General features: G+C 36.7%; 1 protein-coding gene across 1 annotated transcript; it reads right to left on the reverse strand.

The window, feature by feature from the left end:
- Positions 1–4,277: 4,277 nt before the first annotated feature.
- LOC117119226 (monocarboxylate transporter 13-like) lies at positions 4,278–26,516 on the reverse strand. Its single transcript, XM_033264032.1, has 7 exons — positions 25,873–26,516; positions 15,240–15,747; positions 10,116–10,409; positions 9,332–9,630; positions 8,588–8,813; positions 7,593–7,736; positions 4,278–7,164 (listed from the first exon to the last, which is right to left on the reverse strand). Exons 2-7 carry the CDS (start codon positions 15,496–15,498, stop codon positions 6,956–6,958), a joined length of 1,431 nt encoding a protein of 476 aa, XP_033119923.1. The 5' UTR covers positions 15,499–15,747; positions 25,873–26,516; the 3' UTR covers positions 4,278–6,955.
- Between the last annotated feature and the right edge of the window lie 1,181 nt (positions 26,517–27,697).

Here is a 27,697-nt window from a genome sequence, read left to right on the forward strand (position 1 = left end):
ATATAGCACTAATAGATAAACGTTGCATTTTGTAAACCGACCAAGAGACTGAACTGAATGAAGATACACAGGGTTACGTTTTTCCAGGAAGTTGCTATAGCACCTCCCTGGCTATATGGTTCAATAAATCCTTCAACAAACAAGTCCAATCCGTAAATCCAATAGATTATACAACATCCGGCTGCAGAAGTAAGCTTTCAATAAAGGCAGAAATATTAGATTAGATTGTTTCGGCTTGATAAACACAAAGGATAACCTTAAGAGTAAGTCTTAAGACTAATGTACAATGGGGTCATTCTGGTAATGACTGGGAGAGCAGCAATGGGCGTTGAACAGAGGACCAACAGATCTTGACGGTTTAGCACACTGCACTCACACGGTGACTACCACATGAGACAACTTGTTTTGTTGTAATCTATTAATTTGAATGAAACTCTGGTAATCAAAACAAATATATATGTTTTAGATATTATGATTAGGAAAGCTAATCTGATCTACGACTTACTTAACTTATATTTTTAACTTCACCTGAGTCGGTTTAAAATGAGGGTTTGAATTTATTATCGATTGCATATTCATAATTCTTTATTATTGGACAGTTATTCATTTTCACTGTCTATTGTAGCAGAAAACCATAACTATCAATTATAAATACTATAAAATTCAAATTCATTTAGCAATCCTACGATCTATTCAATACTGCTCTTATTTAGGCTTACAGTTAAAATTTAAATTACACCTTGTATATATTTATTGTTGCATTGTATTAATTGTTATTGTGTGTTTGACTTGACGGTTAATGGTTCTGGATGGCTGATGAAGCAACGAAATTGAATTTAATTGAATATGACTTGACCGTCCACTTATGCTCAGATTAAACTGCGAATGGCTTATCGACCGAACGAAATGTATTTTTTTAAATAGGCCAGTATTTTTATTTTTTAATAATTTAATAATAATAATATTAATAATAATATTAATAATAATATTATTAATAATATTAATAATAATAATAATAATATTAATAATTGGCAGATGATACCACATTGATACTTGATGGAACTGAAAAATGCCTGTACGCAGTACGGTACTTGCCACTCTACATTTCTTTGAAAGATTTTCAGGTCTAAAGGTCAATGTTGATAAGAAAAGACTTATTTGGATTGGTTCAAAAAAGAGATCAAAACTTAAACTGTGTAAAGAATATAAATTTGACTGTCGCAAACTGAATTGAAATTGTTAGGAATCCACTTTGATGTAGAATTGGAACATGTTGTTGAGTTAAATTATTCCAAAAAATTAAAAAGAATGCAAGTAAATATGAGTATTTGGAAAGCACGAACACTTACCCCATTGGGAAGGAATGTAATTTTAAAAACACTTTTATTATCGACATTAAACCATCTGTTTGCAGCCCTTCCAAACCCACCGGAATATACCTTGGACAAGTTACAAAAAATGTGCTTTAATTTCATATGGAAGGGAAAACCTGATAAAGTGAAAAGAGAAGTATCAACACGTATTCTCAAACATGGGGGAATCAATTACAAATTTCTAGAAAGGGATGCAATTTTTTTTACCATACTCTGCTCAATTCAAAATTTACTAAGTTGCCGTGTAATTCCAAATGGGAAAAAATATTAGGCATTGAGCTTACTGACAAACAGTGAAGTGTTTAATATAATACCAATCAAATGCACAGAGAGTACGGATCTGAAATGGTTGCAGTATAGAATTATACATAATATATTACCAACGAGAAATTATCTCTATAGATTAAAGTACATTGATTCACCATTATGTATTTTTTGTAAGCAATTTCCTGAAACAATTGACCACATTTTTGGGGATTGTGAAAAAATATATAAGATATGGAAAGGTTTGGAAAGCTGGATAAATAAAAACCTTCAAATACAATTACAATTTTCAAAGGAAATGATAATACTTGGAATGGATGGAAAAATAATAACTGTATAAATGTTGTAATTATATTAGTAAAGGAAATTATCTATAGAGATAGTAAACAGAAAGTATTGCCATATATAACAAATATAAAGAGAGAAATTGTTAGATACTATAATATTACAAGATATATATATTTTTCCGCCTGTAATCAAGAGAAATTCTTTTCATTTTGGTCTTCACTGCATGTTCTTTTTCAAAGCTTCAAATAAATAATGAATATTTAAATATTTCAAGTCATGGCCTTACCCTGGCTTCTGGTATATAAATAGTTCACCTAACGTTATGGTACAAGTTTTGAATATGAAATACAATATTATATTTTCACTAGTAAAAGAATTTATAAAAAATGTTCAATGTTGTTATATGTATACTACTCTAAGTATTGAAAAAAAGGGCACTTATTTAATTGTTTTTGTTTATTTTCATTTTGAATGTAATGTATGATTAAATGAATAAAATGGTAAATAAAAAAAAAATAAAAAAATAATATTAATAATAATAATAATAATAATAATATAAAATCACTTTATTTCGATACAAAACAAAGGAAAACATACAAAACCTAGGTCTATGAAGTTTATTTAAATTATCTGGGGAGACATACCCTCTGGATCCCACTTCCAGAGCAATCAGTTCAACCTCGTAGCCAGAGGCCGAGATGTCAGCCATGAGGGGAGAATATTTATTGACTTTACGGGAGTGAGCTTGATTAATACCCGTTTCAAATGGAACTGTAATTTTGATGATTACGAGTTTTTTGAGATCTTTCCAAAAAATACAGATGTCCGGATCAAATTTGTCACGGTACATTCGGATGGAATAGTAGTCGGGTGGGGAACATCTCGGTCTCCGGCCACGAGGTAGGAGAGAATCATTGGAGGGAAGGATATGCTATCGAATTCCTTTCGAATGACCTGAGAGAGGTGGTTCAGAATATTGTTGTGTCTCCATGTGAAGCGACCCTGGTCCAGGGAATTTTTGCAATAATTTAAGGCATGATGTAGGCCTAGTGTCTCTCGATTCCCACATAATTTACATTTTTCAGAAATAAATTTCCCCCATCGGTGAAGATTGACACGTGTGTTTAGGGTGTCGCCAAGAGCGTTTACCGAGAATTTTAATATCCCGGATGGAAGATTGTCAATTAGGGATTTCCATTGGTTAGATGATTCTTGGACTGCCTCTATGCGCTTTACATCAACCAAAGAGGATTTAAATGGCCCTTTCCGGGGTGTCAATCAAACACAACAACTGACCAATCAGAACAGAGCTAGGAATACGCGCGTGTCTAACATGCGCTGTTTCATCCCACAAACTCACGTGTTTGCGTATGTTTCAACACTGTCGTTTTGTGGGACCTTGGCAACAATTATATCTAAGGGGCGGGGCTTAGTAGAAATGTCCATTAAAACAATGTAGGTCTATAAAAATAAAGAGTTTCAATCAAATAACTGACCAATAACAATAGGGTCAGGAATACGCGCGTGTACTACAAACACACGTGTTGCTGTCTCATGGCTGTCCCACAAACGCATGTGTTTTGCGTGTATTCATATTGTTGTTTTATGGGAGCTGGACTTTTTTCATTTTTTATTGGTTTACATTACTTTTATTGCACAATTTTAGGTTTCAGTTTGGCAATTTTGAAACCGACAGATAGGCTCAGAAGTGCCAATTAAATATCTAATAGACCATTACGGATATCAAGTGTTCATTTAATAATATATTTTTCCTCATAGAGATAAACCAAGGAAATACACAACAAATTGTACACAATAAATACAACGACATATACATACAAATTGATTATTCGTTTAATATCTCAATTCCCAGTGCAGTGGCAAAACAAATTCACGTATTATAAGAAAAAAAAAAAAAAAAAAAAAAAAAAAAAAAAAAAAAAAACACGTAAAACCCGACAGTGACAAATTATCCATGTCTTAAGTAAAAATTGTTATTATACAATAAGGTAAATCAATAATGAGTTTGTATTATCCCATAGGGTCTAGTCGTTAAAGATTATACATATAAAAATATTGTTAGAATTGTATTTACATGACATAATATATAAACGCTTTAATAGTTTTAAATAAATTTTCTGTTTAATAAATAAACTAAATAAATAAATATCTATATTGGTATAATAATAACTGGGGTGATTTGTATAGTGCCGGCATCCGTCAAACATGACGTTCATTGCTTGCGATGAGTGGACTAACAATAACAGTACTCCAAGCCGGTGAAAACGGTGATACTTTCCTCTGTCTACCACATAGGCTGTAACACCGTTACTCGTCTCGAATACTGTAGGGTTTTTTTTTTTTTTTTTTTTTTGTTCACACTAAGGTATGGTGATAGTTCCTTACCCATCAATACCGTATAGACATGTTCTACCGCCAATGTGTCCAATGGCTGCCACCTGTTTTGACAACAGCTTGAGTAGACTAGGATAAGCCTAAGTAGGATTTTTATGGTCACCATCCCTTCTTTCATACCCAGTTGAAATTTCAGTCAACAGTGTTAAATTATTTCAAAATAGATGATACGCGTTATTCATCAACACATTTGATTTGGGTATGAAGTTGTTATTTATGTAATACTGTACCTCCCCAGTTATCTATGGTTCGAGTGATCAGATATCATTAGGACACTATTTACGTTTGTGTGTATCCATATATTTATTTAAAAATTGGCAATGTCTACATAAATTGAGAGGTTATAGAAGATGTATGACACGTATTGTAAACGCATTACCACACGCATTCCAAACGCATTAAGTCGCACTTTTAACGCATTCACGCATTTTAAATATTGACAGTTGGGTAAACGAGACTATTCAGTATTATTCAAATTTTAAATGTAAACGAAATCTACTCTCCTTAACAATGGACGTCAATTGGAATTGACATATGACAGAATAATGGAACAAAAATTCGTATCATCGTTGGGATATACTGTACCATACGTGAAGAGAGAGAGAGAGAGAGAGGGGAAGGGGGAGAGGGAGGGGGAGGGGGGGAGGGAGAGGAGGTAGGCCTATTGTCGATAGTGTAATCATTATTACTTTATATTTTCTCAACTATCTTTTATATCACAGCATTTCCCCTACCATCTGAATTAAAACTAGCCCTGTGTAATTCCTATTATCTTAATATAAATTGGTAATGTTGCAGGTATTTTGCTCACAACCAAAACAACTCCACTCTCAAAGCTTCATAATAAGATTTAGTTTACAAAGTAGAGCATCTTTTATTGTGTTTTTTTTTGTAAAAAGGATTGCCATCATAAATAGGACAGTCATAAGTTCACTATTGACTATCCTTGGCGTATGCCTGAATAGAGTTGAAATAAGTACTGTAATAAGAATTCTGCGGAAATTGATAAACACATGAACACAATGGGATAGATCGTACAGCATTGTGGTAAATTTAAAGAATCTTTGGTGCAATAGACCATTAAATTATTGCCTAGGTTATAATAGTTGAGGCGTAGAACCTCTCAAAAGCTTGGTTTTCCATACAATCACTACACGCAATCAGGGGCGGATCCATAAATGTCCAAAAGGGGGGGTCGGAAGGGGGGCCGAAAGTTGGGCCGATTGAGACAACACTGTTGTAGGTGGTCCGGGGCATGGCTCCGCGAAATTTTTGTGTTCTACACGCCCGAACATAACATTTGAGGCATTCTGGGCTATCATTTTTTTCTTTTTCTCTCTTTTTTGTTCTTTTTTTTCTTTTTTTTACCTCCCAAAAGGGGGGGCCGGGGCCGGGCCGCCCCCCCCCTAAATCCGCCCCTGCGCAATCGTCGATAGCTTCCGGTGATTCATTGGTCGGCCGGGTCGCCATCGGGAGCCTTCCCGATTGCGTCGGAGACTTCACGTATAAGTACAACAATTACACTGAAAACACCAAACTTTAAATTATCCTTTAATGCATGGTCTATTAACTAGAGGTTTGCCGTTACTCGTCTAAGGTCATAAACATCTATACCAGTAGGCCATAGAATAAATAAAATTAAATGTTTTTTTTTCTATATTTTTTATACTTATCTTTTTTATATTATTTATATAATTATCTTCGTCTGGTTTTACTTTAAAAAATATTGCCTTGTATAATTTCTACAATGGTTGATCTACGGTTGCGCGTTCTTATTGAATCACGACCTTTCCATATTATGCCTTAAGATTTGTTATACTTAAGAAAAATGTGATAATTTGCCTGGCCTAATTTGCTATATTTAAATTAAATTTAAATTGCTAATTTTATACGAACAATTTCATAAAAATTGTTGCGCCTACATGGCCTAGGCTATTTAATTACCGATTTATGATTTTTATCGTATTTTCCATACTACAAATATAACCAAGATGGCCGTCCTCGGGGCTGTTCGTCTTGGCGCTGCAATTAATGTCGTAAATACAAATACTACAAATTCGCTTTTAGGCGAACACCTTCCGAACACAGAGGGAATGCATTTACAAAAAGTATTGTGTACAAATGCACTAATTTACAACCCTATATAAACCTCAACACCACGAATAACTACAGTACAGCGAACCCAATTTCGGGCATTCAACCTCATTAAAATGAAATCTATCGAAATATAATTAAGCAGTTATGATTATAATGCGGATGCAACTCAATAATCGAGATGGGGTGAAGGTAACGTTTTTGAAGTCCTTTGTTTTATGGGGTCCTTTGGCTTGTAATTATTTTGAAAGGGTGCAGTTTTTAAATTAGGCGTTGTCATTTGACATTGTAGGTCTCGCTGTTACTTCGTCGGTAAGGTAAAATATGTCTACTTGATTAACAATACACGGTCGCGTCGTTATAGAACTGTGTGACTTGACGCATTGTTTCTTTTCGTTCCAACTAGCCCGAGCCGTCGTGTCCAGGTTAAACTACCAGTAGGGAGTAAGGGCTACAGAATTCCATGTGATAATACATTTTTATACCGTTTCATCAACACACAAACAATACAAATCGATTTGCTACACTACTGACACGTACGTGTAGAGAACAGAGCGTTTCAGGTAAGGATTTGTGTTAATCGTTTGATGCACGTAACGCGTTTCACCACGCCGCTCCTTAACCTTCCTATAATATATGAGAATTAGAACTAAAGTGGCAGCAAACGATAACTGACCGCCACATATATAGAAAGACGTTTCGTAGGAACCAGTCCGATCGAAGCTCATACCTGCAAGACGAAAAATAAGAATCACAGCATCAGATTTAAGTGAACTCAAAATCCAAAAGAAAAATATATTGGTGATATCAATCTAAAAAAATTATATAAACTTCAATATATTTTTACGATTCAATGTCGAAACGTTACTTGAAGCCGACTCACCGACGGTCGTCGGCCGAGACATGAACGCAACGCGACAAGGCGCGCGCAAAGATCGTTGTTAATTGCTATCCCGCTCAGCCTGCCATTGACGATCAGAAAACGCCGTCAAGGCCTCGCCAAGTTTGTAGAGGGATCAGATAGGTCTACGGCCGTTGTATGTAGCAGTGTGTAGGCCTATGTGCGACTATACGAAACAAGACTTCAAATGGGGTCATAAACATTCGTATGTGGTACGGTGTACGAACTCATTGGTTTTATATAGCAAAATCACTTACCCCCAACGGAGCTCCCGAGAAGTGTACCTAGACCCATAGCTAGGATTACATTTGTTAGAGCTTCAACACCTCTTCTTACTCCGAACGTTTCCAAGGCAACCGGATATTGCATAGTAAATATTACACCACGTGAAATGCCAAGAACTGATAAGCATACAAAAATGAAAACAATAATTATTACATACGGTAACACTATTTTAGTATACCGTATTTATTCGAATAAACTCCCCGGCGCGTATTTTTTTTATAGGATGCGTTTATTCGAGGGAGACGGGACCTAATTTATTAAGTGTAAAATGGATACATATATAAACTCAAATATACGCCCCTTAATTTCACTGTAAATGGGGAACTTAGCACGTAATTACCATCAAAATATGTTATTGCGTGATCATAAAGACATGGAGGTATTAAAGTACTAAAATACCTCCATGTAAAGACTTATCCCAACCAAGTTATAAAAAAAAATATAATTCTAATAGAGTAAAACATAATAGAATGTGTTGAGAATTATGTTATGTATTTGCTTACAGTCATTTAGGGGGCGTTTATTAGGAAGGCGTTTATCCCAAATGAGGCTCTGAGGGGGCGTTTATTCAAAACGGGGCGTTTATTTGAATAAATACGGTATCTTGGAATTAATGTGCTATCATCACCTCTGGGTCTCATATTTTATTATTTTTTTAAAGTGACGGTTATGGAGTATAGGTTCAATATATATAATAATAATGACATTTGTAGAATATATAAATAGTAATATTAACAATAACCTTGCCAATAACAATAAGCAATGTCAATACACGTAAAAGTAAGAATAGCAATAACAATAATATCAAGAACAATAGTAAAAATGACAATGTGGTGACAAAGACAAAGGAATCGACACTGATGATGTAAATGATGATAATAAATAACAATAAAGAACGTAATAATTATTATTCTGAATTGAAATTAAAAAATCCATATTCATGAAAATAAAATAATCATTAACTTACTTATTGCATAAACAACCATTAATCCGAAAGTTTCAATAAATACTAGACAAAACGTTGGAATAGCACCAACAACACAAGCGACGACTAATGTGTAAAGGCGGGAACACGGCAGACGATCACCAACAACGGACGAAAGTAGCCTTCCTAATCCATCCGCTGCCCCGAGTATTGTAACCACTAAACATCCACTGGATTCGTTGATACCTATTGAATACATAAAACTTATCTGAAATGAAATGATATAATATATTTAATTTTAGGCCTAAACAAAAATTCCAGAGCGCAACGTGACGACGCGTGCGCAATGGATTTTTTTTGTTAAATAACGATTTCCACCGACAATCAGCAGACGACATCGCGTTTTCTAGCGCTCACAGGGAACGGAGATAGATTTGTCAGCCGATGGTCCTACAACGCAGTATCTACCCGGTTTGAGTCATTTGTGATAGATAGCACTCTAAATCATCACTTAAGCACGTGGTAGGTATACTGCACAAGTATGTATTTGCGGATGTATATGTGCTCAAGGATTTGATGTAAATAACAGACAGTGTAATAATTAACCTTAATATATAAATATCATATTTTTATACACTAATAAATTATAAATTACTTGATTAAACGATGTGAGGCTTGTTCATAAATTGTATTAGCCTATGTAAGCCAACCATGTCAGTCAAAGCAGAATTGTTTTTATGAATAATATGATTCAATATGCGGGAATGCTACGTATGCAACACTCACAAGATTAATATAGTGGAAAGCACAGGCTATGGAATATATCGTCACTGCAGAAAACAAGAGTAGCATATCTACTGTCATGAAAATTCTGACGTATTTCCAGACATCGCGACCTTTGGAAAGATCGTCTTCATCTGCCTCCATCTCCTTGGTAGCTGCCAGAATGTCGTGACTAGGTTCTTTGAACGCTAAGCATGATGGGAAGCACGTAATCACGAGCGCACCGGCTAAGATCCGCAGCATGTTCCTCCAACCAAAGTTGATAATTAGCACCCCAAGAAATGAATTTAAAGTAAGCGTTCCTGAAAAATAGAATAATAGACCAAATAGTAACACAGATAATGATAAAAAAAAATAATACAGACAAACTATAACGGCAAGAAGATAATTACATTAAAATGTTATATACAGAATCATTGAAATGTTATATAAAAAAATAATAGGCAAATAATTGAATCTTTGGTGCAATAGGATAACACTGAATGATTATCATCACGTCTTAAAATAAAACAGCAGCAACAACAGCAAGAGCGATATATTATGGGCAAAATAATATCAATAATGATAATATTGCCTAATATAATAAACACAGGTATATACATAATGAAATCGAGTTAATTATATAAATATAGGCATACTAAGTCGTGAAATTTGTTCGCCGTTCTGACTTCAGTTGCGTAATCAGCAACGCACCTAGACTGATGCAGGCAATTAACGGTGTTCCATTATTTCACGACTTGCCACCGTGTTCATTGATGCATATTGAAACACGGCACGATATACACACCTACTGTCATCCCACATAACGCAATACCACTGGCAGCTGCCGACCTCCCTTGAAAGTATGCCGCAACGGCGTTTACGCTTGTATTAAACACTAAAGCAGTACCGGTGCCGAACAGCAAGCCGAATGTGACGAACATATACGGTATTGATGTAACGAACGACGACAGAACGAGACTTCCGGCGCAGAGACTGATTCCAATAAACGTCGTGAATCGGAAGCCGATGAATTCGAACATAAGCCCAGCAAACGGTGACAGCAAACCGCCCAGACCTTGACTTATCGATCCTACCCAACCTGCAAGATTAAAACATGTACCTGTAATAACAAATATAATAATCATATATATAATAATAAATAGATAAATGACAATAATCAAATAGATAAATAATAGCAGTGCTCAAAAATGTGAACAAGTTGTAATATTCGTATCAGCAGCTCATCTCAAACAATCTGAAACATTGGGAACATAATATTGTTACTAGGTCTATTATAGTGACTAACTTAATGTGTTGCAAGTTAGGTATTTCATTATTTTTATATAGACTTTCCTTAGCCTGGTTGTATCCCAGAACCAGTAACCTCAGAAAATTACTCCGTGAAAAAAGAGGTTTAAAAAAGAACCCAAATGTAAAAAGTCACGTTTTTGACAAAGCTGTTTTGTTACAGGAGTTACCCCTAACCAATAAAAAGAGAACTCCAATTCACAAAATGACTCGAACTTAACGTAATTCCGCCCAGTTTCTACATATCAACATCAGCCGAAATGGAGAAAGCTGTAAAATTACGGTATTTGCAGAAAATCAACCAAAAATGGTACAAAAAACGTTTTTGGACCCTGTCATGGAACGGTAGTACTAGTGATCTTTAACCGTAGATCTGCTATATACATAACATGAGGCTTGAATAAGATGTCAGAATGATCTGTGATCTAAACCTATTTCAAGAGAGGTTTCTGGTCTGTTTTCAATATGTCTGCAGTCGATTGGAGAAGGGAGCAGTCACATATTGGAGTGGAGTATATTGGAATAGGTACCTCTTTCTTATCATTGATGTATTTCACACCAACGAATTCCAATCCAATCAAAGCCGAGGATGATTTTATCTAGAAAAGCAACCCCCCTGTAAGAATCTTCACTAGCTTGGTGTTGTGTCCATTTTCCACCATAGACAGCCATTCTGCTTCCATTGTTGTACACAAATTTCACATTCTCCATTCCTGCTGATCTTCAAGTTTTATTTCCACAAAATCTAGGCCTAATAACAATCAGTAGTAGGCCTACCATATTTTTCCAACACTTAACACTGACTTACCAACACAAGCACACATATATCTTCACTTTCGATACACACTGTCATTTTTAAAGAAATTTCACAACTTTTGCAAGGACATGAAACCAACTCATCACACATTTTCGGCAACATAGCAGACACTGGTCTACAGTCGTTGAAATAGAGTACACAAACATCATATCTGTTCAATAGATTAATATATTTGAACTCTGCATATTATTGATTGGTCTCTCAAACGTCACAAGCGATTTAGAGTCTGTTTCATTGTTCGAAATAGTGTTTTATAATATCTTTTACATTTTTTTAAATTGCTTTATATGAGATAAATAACGAGAATGGCTTTCCAAAGAGGCACTCAAAAATCAAAATACAACATAATATTAAACAATTCGTATGTAGTAGGCATAATATAACATTTATGCTCAACCATCAAATAAAAACTTAAATTGAAATATCGCAAAAAAAAAAAGAAAAAAAAAAGAAACTTTACATTTAAAACCAGTAATGACATTGCAAAGAGATTCCCACTGGTACAGGGGTCCAGGTTAATGGAATGCTTTTCTTGTTGACAAAATAGGCGTAAGAGGCACATCCTTGGCAGGCCTTTTTCTTTAACCTGCCATATTGCCATAGGTTTAATAACATAATTTAATAGGCTAACTTGAGAGATTCTTTATTATGCAATTTTGTATTTTTATTTTCAATGTTTATCTAACAATATTTACTGAGGCCTACACTGTATCTCAGCTTAATAAGAATTGCTTTAATGGCGGATTAAGTGTACGTTTTAATGAAATTGTTTATACTGTGATAAAACTTTAACTTGTAGGGAAAAGTATTTAAGTCCTTGTATTTTGAGAGTGTGAAACCATAGTTACCGATATAAGATATGTAATCATGATCATATCAGTACAGTCTGTAATTTAGTGGCTATTCTCTCTTCATCCATCCTGTATTTGGTAAAATCATTTTTTATACACTATTTAGAAGGTGACCCTTGTAGCGTATCCTAGAAGGTCGGCTGATATTCAGGGGCCCTCTAAATAAATGAAATAACGTGATGCTTTATCAGCGAATTAAGTCTCTTTATGAGGCTTACGGAGTGGAGTTGTTTTGGTCGTGAGAAAAAGTCCTGCGGTTACAGGAATTTAACCCAGGACCCTGGGATTAGAAGGCAAGCATCCTAACCATAAAGCTATTCAACTCCACATGGAGGAATGATTTTAAACTAAACTCCTCCATGGTAAAATATATTAGGCATACATATTGTTCGAGTAAATTGATTCGTGAAACCAGCAACACAACATGTCGTTGTGCTTTAGATATTCTAAGTCCTTGCCTATTGACAAACACAGCCTGTCCTCTAAAGCTAGGCCTGTTATGCAAATCGCTTTTACAATAGAACAAACAATCCCCCTCCATACTATTTCGTAGGTCTACTATTATGTAGGCCGCTGTGCCTATGTACTGCGTTTGAAGAGTAAAGAATAAGACCCAAGAAATTTCATTTAAATTCGGTCCCCGTACCACACCATGAATTTAACCCCCGACATGAAATTTGGTTCTACATTTATTAGGAAATTTAATCCGGAGAACTTTACAAAGAATACCACACACAGAAGGGAGGCCGAATTAAGGTGACTCCGACTCTACTTTGACTGCCACAAAAAAAAAAAAAAAAAAAACACATAATCACCCTTAATTTACGGACTATTTATATGAGAATCACTGCATAATAACGAACCACATTCATGATCAGTCAAACGGATGCCCATGTTTATTTTTATGTCAATTGTTGGCAACTTAATATGAAAGCCGAATGTTGATTAAGCCTAAAGTTTTGGCTTAAAACAGAGTAAGATCATTCTAGAAGTACGATTAATGATGGGCCTATACAAAGAATTAGGCCGATACTTATAAATCACTCGAATGCAGGTAAATAAGTCTAAGAGCGCTTCCCATTATTACCCCATTGGAATTGCTTTGTATTGGATTTTATTTACGCTTTTTGGTATACTATTTGGTTTCTTTATACCATACAGTATATTTTACTTCACATTTACGAGATTAGAGGTGACAATACTTTTAGTTCGCGACCCTCGCTGCCGCCTGTGGCAAGTAGGGTTAAAGCATGGAGAGTTATCCTGTAACTATGTTGAGCTGAAATGAATTGCTTGCCGTATCTAAGTAGGTCTAAGTTATTATTATATTCAAATGAAAATAGAATGAAAAATGAATATTCGCGAATTAACAGACGCATAAGCGATATCGTTTTGTTTCCTTATGCTCTCCATCTGGGTATCATTGAAAGTTAATTAATTAGCTATTTAATGATTCAATTGATCATTTGTTAATAATTTTCTATGAGGGTATATATATATAGGGTTAATAATTTTCTATGAGGGTATAATATATTCAATGCGTAGAACTAGGACTAATGTCTGTGGACCTTTAGTATTTTGGTTTAGTGTATATTCATTCAGTGTTCATTCAATTACTTTTAAATTTATATAGAAAATAGTGACCTTAACTGATCACCAGTCTGAACCAGCACGAAAACGATGCAATCGTTTTGGTTCCCTGCACTTCCTAGTGTTCTTGTGGTCCGGTTTTTTCCTTTTTTGGCTAATTTTAGGATTGTCTGTTCTCTTGTTTATCTGTTCTTTAAATCTCTGTATTTATTCTGCTTTTCAATGCGTTCACCTTGCCTTTTGTTTACTTTGCCTGACCTGGTGCTTAGAGACCTTGTTAATTGTTTGCACCTTATAAATCCGGACCTATTGATTATTAATAAAAGGTAATCCATTTCAACTTTCGGACGTATAAACACTAGATTATACTGTACGTATTTTTCTTTTGCATAGAAACCTAAACTAGATGGTAGGCCTATCTGCGTAGACATACGACTGGCATTGCACTTTCTGTAGGTAAAGAAAGTGCAATGTATTTAGTAGTGTATAATTCGATTACGAATAAAGGCTACCAGTATTGTGTCTGTAATCTTCATTAACGCATACTGTACGTATGTAGTTAGGTTAATTAATCAGATGATGTACCGGTATGTTTCATAATTTTAGAATCGTGTTTGGTGGTTGGATCTTATAGGGCCAAATAAAATTAATGGCTAGTTTAAAGTCCCCACCCTCATAAAATTTTTGAGCCCCAGCAGCATTATTATTAAAAAAAAAAAAAAAAAAAAAAAAAAAAAAAAAAAATAACATTCATTTTTTCATGGACAATAAAGCCTAAGAAGAGATGGGAACATAAATGGCAGAAATATGCCTACATTACAAATATTCATTTTACTCCATATATAATGTTTACCAATTAGAATAATAGGATAGCAAATAGTAAATACCCTCATCAAAAAATAATTTCAAATCCCGGTCGTGAAACTACCAAGTAATTTTATTTGGCCTAAAATGTTAATAATCCACAGGAAGACAACGTTGATAAGCTGAGATTACTTACCGGTACTTAGTTACCTACCCTGGATTTCCTGAAGAATTACCTAAAAAAATTCTTAGGAATATCCCGGAACAAGTACAGTGTACCTGCAATTCGGAGACCATCTAATTCTGACACCCTTCTAATACGAGATCACTTTTTTAAAGAGCCAAATAAAAAATATTCAAGCTATTAACACTAAACTTCTACATGGAGACCGAACCGTGAGACCACCTCAAATTTTCAGGTTTCAAAGGGGGTCTCGAATTGGGGGTGGGGAACTTTATCATAACGGGACATGTAACACGACAATTAACACATTCAAAAAGTGGCAATAAAATTACGAACTAACTAACTTAATGATATTTAGTAAGCAAAATAACTTACCAACAGAAGTTTCACTTGAGTTGAATGTATCGCGCAGAGGAACAAACATTGCGCCAAATGAGAAAAGAGTTCCATACGTGAAGAAATGTAACGTGAATGCTGCTAGTGTTATGAGCCATCCCCATGATACAACAGGCAATGGTCTTCTTCCCACCTTCTCATTCAAACTGTTTGGCTTTTCTGACTTCTCAGTGATTCTCGACACGGCAACGGCGTCCGGGTTTAGCTTGACCCACACTTCTTGTACGTCACTATGCATTTTGTTTTTTTTTATTAGGGCCTACAATCACTAGTTATTACACTGCACCCGTTGTATGGGCCTGTATGATGGATAATGGTGGGTATGTAAGGATAATATTCTACTCGTGAAAGCTTTGGTCATAAAAAGTTCCATAACACCATGACATGTTTCTTTGTCTCACATGACGTGACGGGATTTCGTGGCCGGATTTTGAAAGTATGTCTGCGTCTACGAGATTTTGTTTGCCGGCGGTACAGTTGGTTTGTTCTGTGAAAAGATATGATAACATTGTTAGAATACAACAAATGGCAATGATACAGCAAAACTAGCATAGCGCACATGCAGGCCCATGGAGATATAGTTTACTTAAGCCTATATTCATGGATAAACTCATGGATAGTGTGGGCACCAGCACCAAATCTAGTGGGGTTTATGAGGGGGTGGGGAGCCATAACTATGTAAGTGATAGGCCTACAGATTTATGAATAGATGTGGGGTGTGCAATGTTTGTTTGGGAGGCGTCTCCAGAACGTCATTATATTTGATTTATTAATTTAATTTAATTATTTAATTATTACAAATCGAGAACAGTATGTTTCTACTGAGCAGGTTACCCACTCTAAATATAAATTATAACAAAATGAATGGATGTGTAAAATGGGAGCCATGCAGTGGACAGTACTTGTCAGATGATGTACTGGACAAGTCAATTGTAAAAATTCATCGCCAAAGTTCGCGCGAGCCTGGTACCTCAATTGCGCCACCCCCCCCCCCCCCATTTAGTGCAGTTGGCAAAAAGCGTCAGCACGGCACTCTTAAAGGCGGGCACTTAATTCGTCGTACGACCGACGGTCGATGTCGTCGTCCGACGAATTCATAGTGAGAGTTAAGCCGGGCTCACTGCGTCGTACGACGAATTCAACTCGTGAGCGACAGAAGATGCGACGTCATCTACAGATTTTGGTGGCAGTCTGAACGAATCGTCATTAAAAACAACGATCTGTTGTGTGCACGTCGTCTCGCTGCGCGTTCTACATAGAATCGAGGCGGCCGAAAAATGAGTGCCGCGGCTTAAGACGACGCGACGTCGTCTGCTGATTGTTGGTGCATGGTCGGTGGCAGTCCGAATAGATCGTCGATAAAACGATCCGTTCCGCGCTCATCGAGGCGTTGCGTTCTCCATAGATTTGCGTCGGCCGACAACCGTCGGGTGCGCGCAGTGAGTGGGTTCGATTCCTGCAAGAGTCTATATTTCTGTAACACGTATTTTAAAGATATTATACTATTTCAGCCTGAAGTATCGTAACGTTAACCATGAATGCATTGCAGAGTGAACGCCACAATATATGCCTACTTCAACTTCTGCTTTAGCAAACGCCTGCATTAGGCCCGGAATGAACTACACACGTTAGAACCATCTGCAATAATTCATTGATTCATTTTCGAACAGTATGTACGCTGTCTGTTCTTTAATCCCAACCATGCATAGGCATACACTTGTGAAGGAATTAAAATGTGTTTTCCCCTGGATATGCAAAAATATTCAATTACCATTGCTAGTTCCACTAATGCGTATCCAGGATTTTCAAACTGTGAGGGACAATATCAGGGTGGACCCACTTTAATGTGGATGTGAGGTATCTATATAGGCCTATAGCATTACATTATTGACTTTATAATCTTATTCAACGTGCAGTTTTTACACTTATGCTACATATAGCAACACAATAATATATTGTATGTAGCATACATATAATAATATTATTATATGTATTATATACTAATATAATATAGTATTATAATATATGTAGCATAAGTGTATCATCGCCAGAGATGAGACCAAGGTGCTTATGTGATTATTCATTTATTTTCTATTCGTGAACCTGTCCTCATAACAAACAGTTTTGCTGTTGGTAGGCCTGCTGTCTCTTAAGCCCTGTTCAGAGAATATATTTTGATAATCTCGATAGAGCTTCAAGCCGCTCAGCTACGGTACATTTCCGTACAGGTGTTGCTTTTGCAATTGTTTCCCTTTCAGGATCCATTTTTATGGCGTTTGTGACACACCAATATTTTGCCTAAAAGGAGTCAGAACACTTTAAGTAGAAATAGGTCTTAGTAATCAACGGTAAAATGCCGAACTCGAGGGAAACTGGGTCCCGAGGAGGGGGTGTCTAATCACCATTTATTCAAACGCACCTTAATTCGAATTTAGTAAAGATATGCTTACATAAAACCAATTAGACTTAAGTATCGGACAATTTTGGCAGGGTCCCGCGGTGACCAGTAGCAGTCACAGTGCCTCGCTCCCCTGTTTTGAAATTTTACAGGTCATTTAAAGAGCGGGTTCTATTAATGTTATGTGCTTCTCACTTACCTATTCTGAAACTGTTGTGTTGTGTTGTTGTCCTATCAAAGAATAAAAACTGATGAGGAAGTAAGTTTTTTTTTTTTTTTTTTGCTAATCCTGTCTCCATTTTACCGATGGTCACAAGTAAATCAATGGTTAGGGACACATATAAAAAGTCATAAGAATGGAATTTAATATATTGAAAAAAAAAATGTGATTTTGTTTTACCAGTAAACATATTTGCAAGAAATCCTGAGCTTTTCAAGTAAAAAATGATGGAAAAACGACCGTTTGAAAAAAAAAATAAAATCATAATTTCCCTAAAAGTGATGAGGGAGGTGGTGATAAACTATTTTTTTTTTATTGGGCCTTATTACAGTATTGTCATTTTTATCATTATTTTCATTCCTTATCAGTATTATGATTACCATTCATTGGATCAAACTGAAAAATGGTTAACAAATTCAAAGCTATTGTATTACAGTATTAAACCTGTGCTTTATTACGAGAATACCTGTGTGAATTAATCCCGTAAGGCATCACGTGACAATGTTAGGATGTACCCTTATTACGTTCTTCCGCTGTTACCACAAAACACGAATCTCTCAAATCTGGCACATATTTTTAAGCAGTTTTGAAGTAGGCCTATCATTCTTCTTATCGCAATTTGTGAATACCATTCAAATATAAACATCAATTTTAACGTACGGATATGAAAGAAGATAAGTAAGACAAAACAAAGCTATGTCCACTTTATTTAATTTTGTCTTTTTCCCCTTTCTTTTAACTTCAGGCACAAGGGACGAGTATTTGCCAAGCAGCGAACTTTTCTAAGAGACAATCATTACATACAAGACGGTCTTCAAGCAGAAGACCTATACATCTCACTATGAGGTTTAGGGAATGGAATTGTTTTGGTCGTGAGCAAAATTCCTGTTACCACGACAAGAATAGAACCCAGGACCATGGGATTGGAAGCCGGGCACTCGCTGCCTGTATGGCCCTACGATACATACAATAAATAATTGCACTAATTCTTATACGCAGATGTTGAGTGGAGTTGAATAGCTCAGTGGTTAAGATTTCAGGGTCCTGGGTTCAATTCCTGTGACAGCAGGTCTTTTTCTCATGACTAATCAAAAAAGCGCGTCAAAATACGCGCTATTGTCGTTAAGGACTTTTTGTGTGGTAAAGAATACAAAATTGCTTGACAAACAATACGCGCTCGTTTTGACGCGCTACTGTGATTCAAAGTAGATTGTGTTAGTTCGTGATGTGAGCGACGATATATTTAAGAGGGCCCCTGAATATAGCTGAAAAGGTCACCCTCATAAATATGATTTTAAAATAAGGTTTGATAAATTTTTATTGTCGTGATGAAATAATAGACAATAACTGGATTTGCGTCTGCTTACTTGGACTCGAATTCAACCCTGGCCATCAGGCGCAAGCTCGGTGGTCTAGAGATATGATGCCAGGCTAGTGATCTGGAGATCGTGGGTTCGAGTCCCACCCGAGAACAACTTGATATTTTTTTTCGCAGTTTTTTTCAAATGTACTGAGTATTCGGTACATTTCCACGTCAGGTAGGGCAAAATTACACCTATAAAAATAAGGTTTATTATACAAATATCCTAAATATTTTAATCTTCCAAGTACAATTATATCAGTATTATATAGAAATGTTGTTATTGATTTTCATTGATGGCCTCATGGCCCTTCCTCAACTCAGCCTTGCTCAATTTGCAGTATTCGTAGTCCCGGGGTATTCTTGAGGGGTGGAGGAGAGGGGAGGGGGAAGTGAAGCAATCACTCGACAGACCTGTGTTTATTTTAGTACGAATTGTTGACTAGGGACGTAGTCCAGTGCACTATGTCTGCTTTCTCGATAAAAGCATTTGATCGGGTTAATGGTTGGACATTATTTTGTAGGCTTGTGACGTTGATTGATAGAACACGCATGTTAATAAATAATTTTAATTTAGCAGAGATGCAGTGCACGGCGTAACGACGGGTATGTGGGCCCTGTGGCTTTCTGAGACTGGGGCCCCTTTTTGATCCGGTTGCCAATTCGATTGTGGGGTTTTAGATGTGCTCGTTTTTCTAATATTTGTCATTGTATTCTAGATTGTTTTTAACGACGAATAAATGATATGATATCAGTTGCAGATCAAGGTATTTGAATTGCAGAGGGCAGATAAAGACCTTCGCCATGGGCAGGGAGGGACTTTTACAGATCTATACCACCTCAGCCCCACCATGTTTGGGGCTGAAGTAAGGACATTTATGATTACGGCACGTCTAAATGGCCGGCAATGGCACTCATAGACTTAAAATGTCAGTATAATTTTCCTTTTATGTTCATTTTTATTGGTTAGATTTAGGGGGACCCGGGCCGACAGTTCCCTCTTTAATCCGCTACTGGGTGATGTAGCCTATGTCTTACAGTCGATCTGAGACACATTATGCTGTTATGTATCAACAAAGCCCTTTTGGGTAAGGGTCTAGATCGAGGACCCTATGGGTAGAGGCACCTTCGGGGCCCCTAGGGGTCGAGGCCCTGTGGACCGCCGCACGAGAGCACATAAGTGTTAGGTCACTGCAGAGATGTAATGTACATGGTGGCGTTCTCTCGTCTAAATTCCCAGTTGTTTCAAATTGAATCCGTCAGAGTATATAGGGTAATGTCTGATTTGTAGTTACTTGTTACTTGTGTTCGCTTTTCCTTGCAAATATATAATGGTATTTTTGACCCAGTTTTGAAATTCATAAAATGGAATTGAAGAACATCAAATTTAATAACCTTAGTTATGCTGACGACCTGACGTTGATAAGCTCTTCCCGTTTTGGGTTTGCAATATCAAAATAGGATTGTATCAATACCGTATTGGTAATATAATATAATACGTAGTATAATGCTAAGGAATCTGCCTGCGCAAGTGTTGTAGGGTGAGAAAACTTGCTGAGTGTGTGTTTCTCTCGATGTACTAATTTAGAAGCGGTTTTGCACAACAAGAACGGTTGGCTCTCTAACATCGAGGTCGGGGTTTCAATCCCTCTCTGGGCATTTTGCATTCCTTTCCCTCTTCTCTCTCTCTCTCTCTCTCTCTCTCTCTCTCTCTCTCTTTTAGACATTTCTTTACACCTGACGAGGTTGCCTGCTCCTGTGCTGATTACAGCCTTAGACTCTCATGTGTACTCAATGAGCTCGGACAAAAGCAAATTATAGGTGCTACATATATTATATAAATGTAAAAATGATAATTAATAAAATAAAATATAGAAATGATAATAGCTAACTTCAAGTTTGCTGTAATTATTCATTAAGTACGCCAGTACTAATGTGTCTTAAAGGCTACCCCTTATTTTACGGATGTTTGAACATATCTGTTTACTTTCAATCTGCGTCTTCGAAATCGCGTGTCTTATTTAAAGGCCTATCACAGGTAATTCTTTTTCAATCGTTAAAGTAAAAAGCCTTGAATTCCTATGCCTATAATGCAGGATCCGTTGTGCAACTTCTCCAATATGTTGTTTAAGGTGTGCTTTTATTTTTTAAATATTTATTTGAATTTCTGAATTAAAACATACTTGAATAAAAATTCAAACGACTTATTGTATTCTAAATATTATATAATAACTGTAAATTCAAAGCTCGAGTTAAAGGATCTTTGCTTTATCAGCAAAAGAATAAAACAGGAAAATGGGTAACTAACCCAGTTAAATTAGTGATACGGTAGGCCTACCTACTTTATACTCTATTTTTTCCTATTCTCTATTTTGAAATAATAATAATAATAGTAGTAATAATAATAATAATAATAATAATGTCATCTTATTAGGCGCGTAACACGTATCCATCTGTTGGTAGAGCTACTCGAGGCGCCGTTTCCACCTGCAGAGTGTACATGTAGCCTTTTTTCTGCATTATTATTTTGAATTAATTTTATTTAAATTATTTATTTATTTTTATGTATATTTAGTTATGACAGACCTGACATAGATAGCAAAGATAGGCAAAATAAGATGCAAATACTCTTCGGGGTCACCATCCATCACCACCCTGGCGCATTCCCGGACCTCTGCCTAGGTGGCTCGAACAAAGGGACTGGAAACACATTTGCCCTGCCACAGACGACCGGGTGCTCAGGAGTTGTAATCGAGACAATGGCCCCAAAAAATAAATGCCGGACAGTGAAAGACAGGGGGGAAAAGCAGTTATTGTATTTGATCAAAATGAGAAATAAAAAGAAAAAATTTAAGTTCAGACTTGAACTCACAAAGTGTTGACAAATTTCGGACGTCTTGTGGGAGCTGGTTCCAGACTTTTCCAGCTGCAAATTTGAAAGCCCTCGATCCCCAAAGATCATTAGTTCTGTATTCCGAGAGCAATGAACGATCAGCCGAGCGGAGACCTGATCGAGATGGCTTGTGGGAGGGTCACAAGCCTGCTGGGGGGGGGGGGGGGTCACAAGCCTGCTGATATAGACCGGTGAAATTTCATGCAGAGCCCTGAAAATGAGCAACCCTAGCTTGTACATGATACGTTGCTTCATTGGTAGCCATTGTAGTTCCCTCAGGACTGGAGTTATGTGATCTTGTTTTCTCTTCAGAGTTGTAAGTCGGGCAGCGCTGTTCTGGACACGTTGGAGTTTAGTGATGAGTAACGTGTTCAATCCGTGCAGAATGGAATTACAATTATCAGCCTTGAAGTTATGAAAGAATGAATGAATATTTCAGCAATGTGACTATATTCTTTCGGATGCGACTGATGTTATGAAGGGAAAAACGAGCAGATCTCCGCGTTCACATGTTGAACCATTGAAAGGGTATTGTCAAAAAGAATGCCAAGATTTCTACAGGTGGGTGATGGTTTGATTAGAGTTTCACCAATCTTTGTGGTGAGTTCCTGTTTTGGATAAATTGTGTTTCGAACCTATCAGCATGAACTTAACTCTGTTTTCTTTTCATTTAATCTCCTAGCTGCCGTTCGCTTGACTACTCAATATGTGTTTAGTTTTGAATAACAGGAAGGGAGATTAGTTGTATTAGAACAATGAGGCCAATGTAGGACTGGAAACGAAACCAACGTTCGCGAATGAAGGTGGACCGAATGGACATGGTCATCCTAAAATAAGTTGACTATTAGTTAGCTCCTCTTGAAATAACCGCAATGGAAAAGGTCTTGTAAATTTGAGGTTATTCCCGTTATCAACAAGAATGACTCTGTGCTTTCTCCTTTTGTTTTCTTTTTTGCTTATTTATAAATGTTATTGTTGTAGCCTAAAGTGTTGTGATTTAAAATAAAATAAATCAATCAAATAAATCAATGGTTTTATTATTACCGATAGTTAATTAGGCAGGAAATATAGTAAGCGGTATTTGAAATTGTCCTATGTAATTATTCTTTTTAGTAGGCCTAAACGTATAGGCTAGTCGCATTTCAAGGCAATCACACTTTTTCTCTGACAAATATCGATATTGATATTACAGTATTTGACATGGTTCACCGAGTTTCATTCGATCGCCCAGCTGTGAGCGTGTGAAGTCGGTGTGGTTGTTGTAATTTTAACTGCAATATGCATGTGTTTGTGGTTCCAGCTAGGGATAGGCTATATTAACCAACCCAGTGATTGTTGGCTATTTATCGCTGTTGTTAGAATACATTTGTATTAGAACAAGACGTGTAGACTCCACATCATTAACTTATATCTGCTCACTTCCACCTCAACTTTGTTAAAAAATCTTCCAACTTTTAAGATACTCTAAAGTGGATAGCGACACGTTTCATACTCAAAGTTGGTGCCATTTGTGGGATAGAAAAGACCTGCTTAACCTCCGCCCCTACACGTCTCGTCAGGGAGCTCTACCCAAGTCGTTGGGGATGGAATTTGTACAATATGAAACTTTTAAGTCGAATTAGATAAGCCCTTTCAAATTCTTAAATTGTTGGAGATTCTGGAAGAATTTTTCATTATAACCTCGCCCAATAACACTGGTCTCCCCTCTCCGTTGGGAACGTCCCTTGAAGGGCCAACCATATGCTTCCCCACGGCATACACGCACTTGTTCTTATTTGGAACTTACTGTGTGGTACAGCTTAAAAACTTCAATATTAAATCAGGCTGTAAGAAATTATAATGGCTGAAGAAAATCAAGAACCAGGTCACGAGAAGAAGAAGACTATCATTACGTCATGCATACAGTATAGTATCCTATTATACGTAAATACTGGTATTTGTATAGTCCTGGCTATGTTTGAGTAATGCATTGACAGGAAAAATCTACGGATATTATTCTCCTTATTAACTGTATTGGTGTATATATGTAGTTGAAGTCTACATACTTTTCCCAAGTTGGAGCCTGCCTAAATACTGTAGGCGGTTGGACCTGTCTCTTATACACATCTAGATGTGTATAAGAGACAGCCATTGTAGTTCCCTCAATCCAACCATTTCTGATGGTGATTTGATAAAATATCGAAATACTGAATCACAATAACGAGTTTTATTTTATTTCGACTAACTATTTCTGTTCTCTCTAGTATCTGTCTCTTATACACATCTAGTTTATTTCGATCCCCTTTTTTAGTATTGCCGGCCTAAACAAAATACTGTAGTGTGATACTCATACGTTCCAACCTCCGCCAAAGGGTAAACTACTATGAATTTATCGTTGGTTGGTTGTCCAGCAGCGTATCCGGAAGCTTATTTGCCAGGGTGGCGCGAGTGGCAATCGAGGACCCAAGGTCTGAGAATGGTGTAACCTGTATCAAGAGAAGAAAGTTTAGAAGTCTTCCCTTGCCTATTGTTAAGCATCGGAGTTTTAGCCATTTTAATCTTTTATCTACATAATGTTTACACACTTGGTTGGTGATTTTTCTGGCTGCTGTCGGGGTTGGGGCGAGCTTCCATTTTTCCACCACTGGATCCTCCTCTGTCGTCTTTAGTACCTTAGTATTTAGTATCTTAGTATTTATAAATGTTATGTAATAAAAAAAATCTCAATTATAATAACGATAGCTATTATGGGGGGAGGAGGGAAGGTTTCCTCCTACCCCATTCAGAATAAAGCCATACACACTGAGCCCGACGATCGTCGTCCGACGCGATTCTAGGGAAAAGGCAACGCCAGGACGCACGCGCCACTGATCTTTCTTAAGGGCGATCCGTAAAAATTATATAGGCCTAGAGTATTAAAACAATCATTTAAGTCTTTGTCACCAAAAAATAAAACAATTTTTTCTGACGATCCACTCAAAAATTACTGTAGGTTCATTTGAAGTCAAAGAATGTATGGAAAATTTCAGTTTGTGTAGGGGCTACCCTTTAGTTATCCTATGAAATGTAAACCATAGGCTGAGCCGATGACGTGAACACCGAGCTGCCCTATGTGTATTCTAAAATCTATAGAGAATTGATACTTACCACCATGCAAATAACCTGATCCTATTATATTACAATACTAATGATTAACAATAACATACGGTTAAGTTTGGAGCCACGAATTTGTTCTCATAATATCATTACCGTAAAAAGAACTACTAACAGCAATCGAATGTCTAAATGATGTGAAGAAATCGAAATGCTATGAAGGCACAGTTGAAAGTTCTTGATCATAAAATTGGGTGGAATAAATGTGGGGGTGTATAGAATACGAAGAGGAAAAAAGACTTTTTCAACATGTACTAAACACAGGCCCATAGCCAGATTCTTCCAAAGGGGGTTTTCTGGGCGTGAGGTCCACAGGCGAAACCCCCAAAGCAAGAGGATTTTTGTGCTTTATAGGTCTAAATAATGCTATAAAAGCAGATATGTTTGAAAATGTCTGTGTCTGGGTGGGTCTGCAGTGTATTAGTTGGGTTGGGAAATTTAAAGAGGGGGTTTCCCCAGAAAAGAGGGGGGTTTGTTAGAAAAGGGGGTTCTCCCGAACCATAAAATCCCCCTGGATACAGGCCTGAAACATATGATCTAAAAAATTTAAATCAAACTAACGTTAATAAAAATCAGATGAAAATCAAAGATGCATTTAAAACCACTTACCTTACTTTCAAAGACGGGGTTTCTCTAATCCAGGTACCGACTTTTACTCGTCTAATCTCTGTCGGTATAAATTGAGCTTGTGATTTTCGCTGCGCTGGTGTTACAAAATGACAGCTGCGAACACAAGTTAACGGCCAACAAATCTGTTTTTATCTCCGAAAGTAATCCCAGGGAACACAATACAAGAACCGTTCCTGAAAAACCGTCCTACCAACTTCTAAAATTCAATGCAACACAGAATATGTGTATCGCATTAAAACGATCGATGTAGGCCTATAATAGTTTCTCATAGCTGTAACTGTCTCCGTGTACACACCAGTGCAAAATGCATGTCTGGATTGGTGGAGTTCAGTTTGCTTTAGCTGTCATCGTCGCTAAATGGAATGTTCCATTATCTTGGTTTGATATGAATTTATGATGAGCTCCGTTTACACGTCATCAGAGCTGGGGATTCCACTAGAGAGGTAACCAATCAAAAGCACAGCACACAGATTGGACATTCAGACGATTAGCAAACTATATTAACTAATAGTATACACGCTGGTAGTATTTGACCCTGTATTAGCAAATTATTCTAAATCAGATTCTGACGGAAACCAATATCGATAACTAGTTTAGGATGTGTCAACGTTTACACCGCCGGGTTCAATGAACATTGTATTATGCACACGTCTAAAATGAAAAGAATGTCCTCCAAATTTCAATACAAGCTTTTTTCCTTTTCAAAATCTTTACTGAAACGAGAAAAGTGTCTACAAAAGAATACCAAATACAGCCAAGGTCACGGCATGGCTGAAGTTAATATCTATACAGTATTCGTGTTGAAAATGACCTCATATTTTTCTGCAATTTGCTTATTGTACACCATGGGTCTGAACGTTGTGTATGTGCAGGGAACAGTGAAATTTCACTGTTCCCTGGTATGTGTGTGTGTGGGTGGGTGTGTGTAGGACGGTGGTGGGGGGGGATAAAAATGGTTGCCAAAAACCAGAGTGTGTAGGTACATGGCAAGAGGCCCGTTGCCAATGAACAAGTGACAAATGGGCAAAAGATCACAGATAACGAATTTCATATATACCACGGACCATATTCACAACAAATGCCTTTGTGGTGGTTCTAGTATCGTTCAATAGGCCTACACTATTATGGAAATGAGCTTAAATCAGAGTTACATTGTTGTTACTTTTAAAGTGTACGGTACGTTCTTTACAACACAAAGGAAGTCTTTTCCGAGTATATTAAATCTCTTATACCATGCTTATACTATGTAAAGTATCACAATTGATATAAACTCAACTTAAGGTCCTCTCTTTTGTCTGATCTAGTTGCAAGCACCTTATTCGCAACTATTGGTTTAATGCTGTATACTTAGATGTAAACAATTATTTTGATTTTGTATGGTCTTGCGGAAAGCTCGTCATAGCCATATCGGCGATGGTTCGATTCTAGTTACACACTCGCCTAATAGTTATGGTGGTGGAACAGGTCTTCAGTGTTTTACTCTACAAACCGCAGGTCGCGTGTATACACAGTTGGCTCATGCACTACTATACAGAAACCGGTATATTTAGAGAAGATTGCGGGATACATCCGTGCACTGGTCCAACGAACCCTGTTGTTGACAGACGAGATTAGATGGCATCGGTTTACCAAATAGGCCTAAATCAGACCCAAAATTATCCTTTGGGGTACTATACGAGAGAGCACTTTCAGACTTATGTATAAATAAAGAGCTATATCAATCAAATTACACTACTATTAGTTTTTATTATATTTTATTATATTTTGTGACTTCAAGACACATTTTTTAAGTATTTTAATATAA

This window comes from Anneissia japonica, unplaced genomic scaffold (genome assembly GCF_011630105.1).
Source record: "Anneissia japonica isolate Jap-2015-1 unplaced genomic scaffold, ASM1163010v1 scaffold2692_len624387_cov171, whole genome shotgun sequence".
In the NCBI taxonomy this organism is placed as follows: domain Eukaryota; kingdom Metazoa; phylum Echinodermata; class Crinoidea; order Comatulida; family Comatulidae; genus Anneissia; species Anneissia japonica.

Bases quoted from the DNA above. Each gene is read 5' to 3' on its own strand.
- LOC117119226 (XM_033264032.1), bottom strand. From the start codon at position 15,498: ATGCATAGTGACGTACAAGAAGTGTGGGTCAAGCTAAACCCGGACGCC. The intron at 10,410-15,239 runs GTAAGTTATTTT...TTAATCTTGCAG, and splicing joins CTCAAGTGAAACTTCTGTTG to GTTGGGTAGGATCGATAAGT. The intron at 7,737-8,587 runs GTAAGTTAATGA...TATGCTTATCAG, and splicing joins AATGGTTGTTTATGCAATAA to TTCTTGGCATTTCACGTGGT.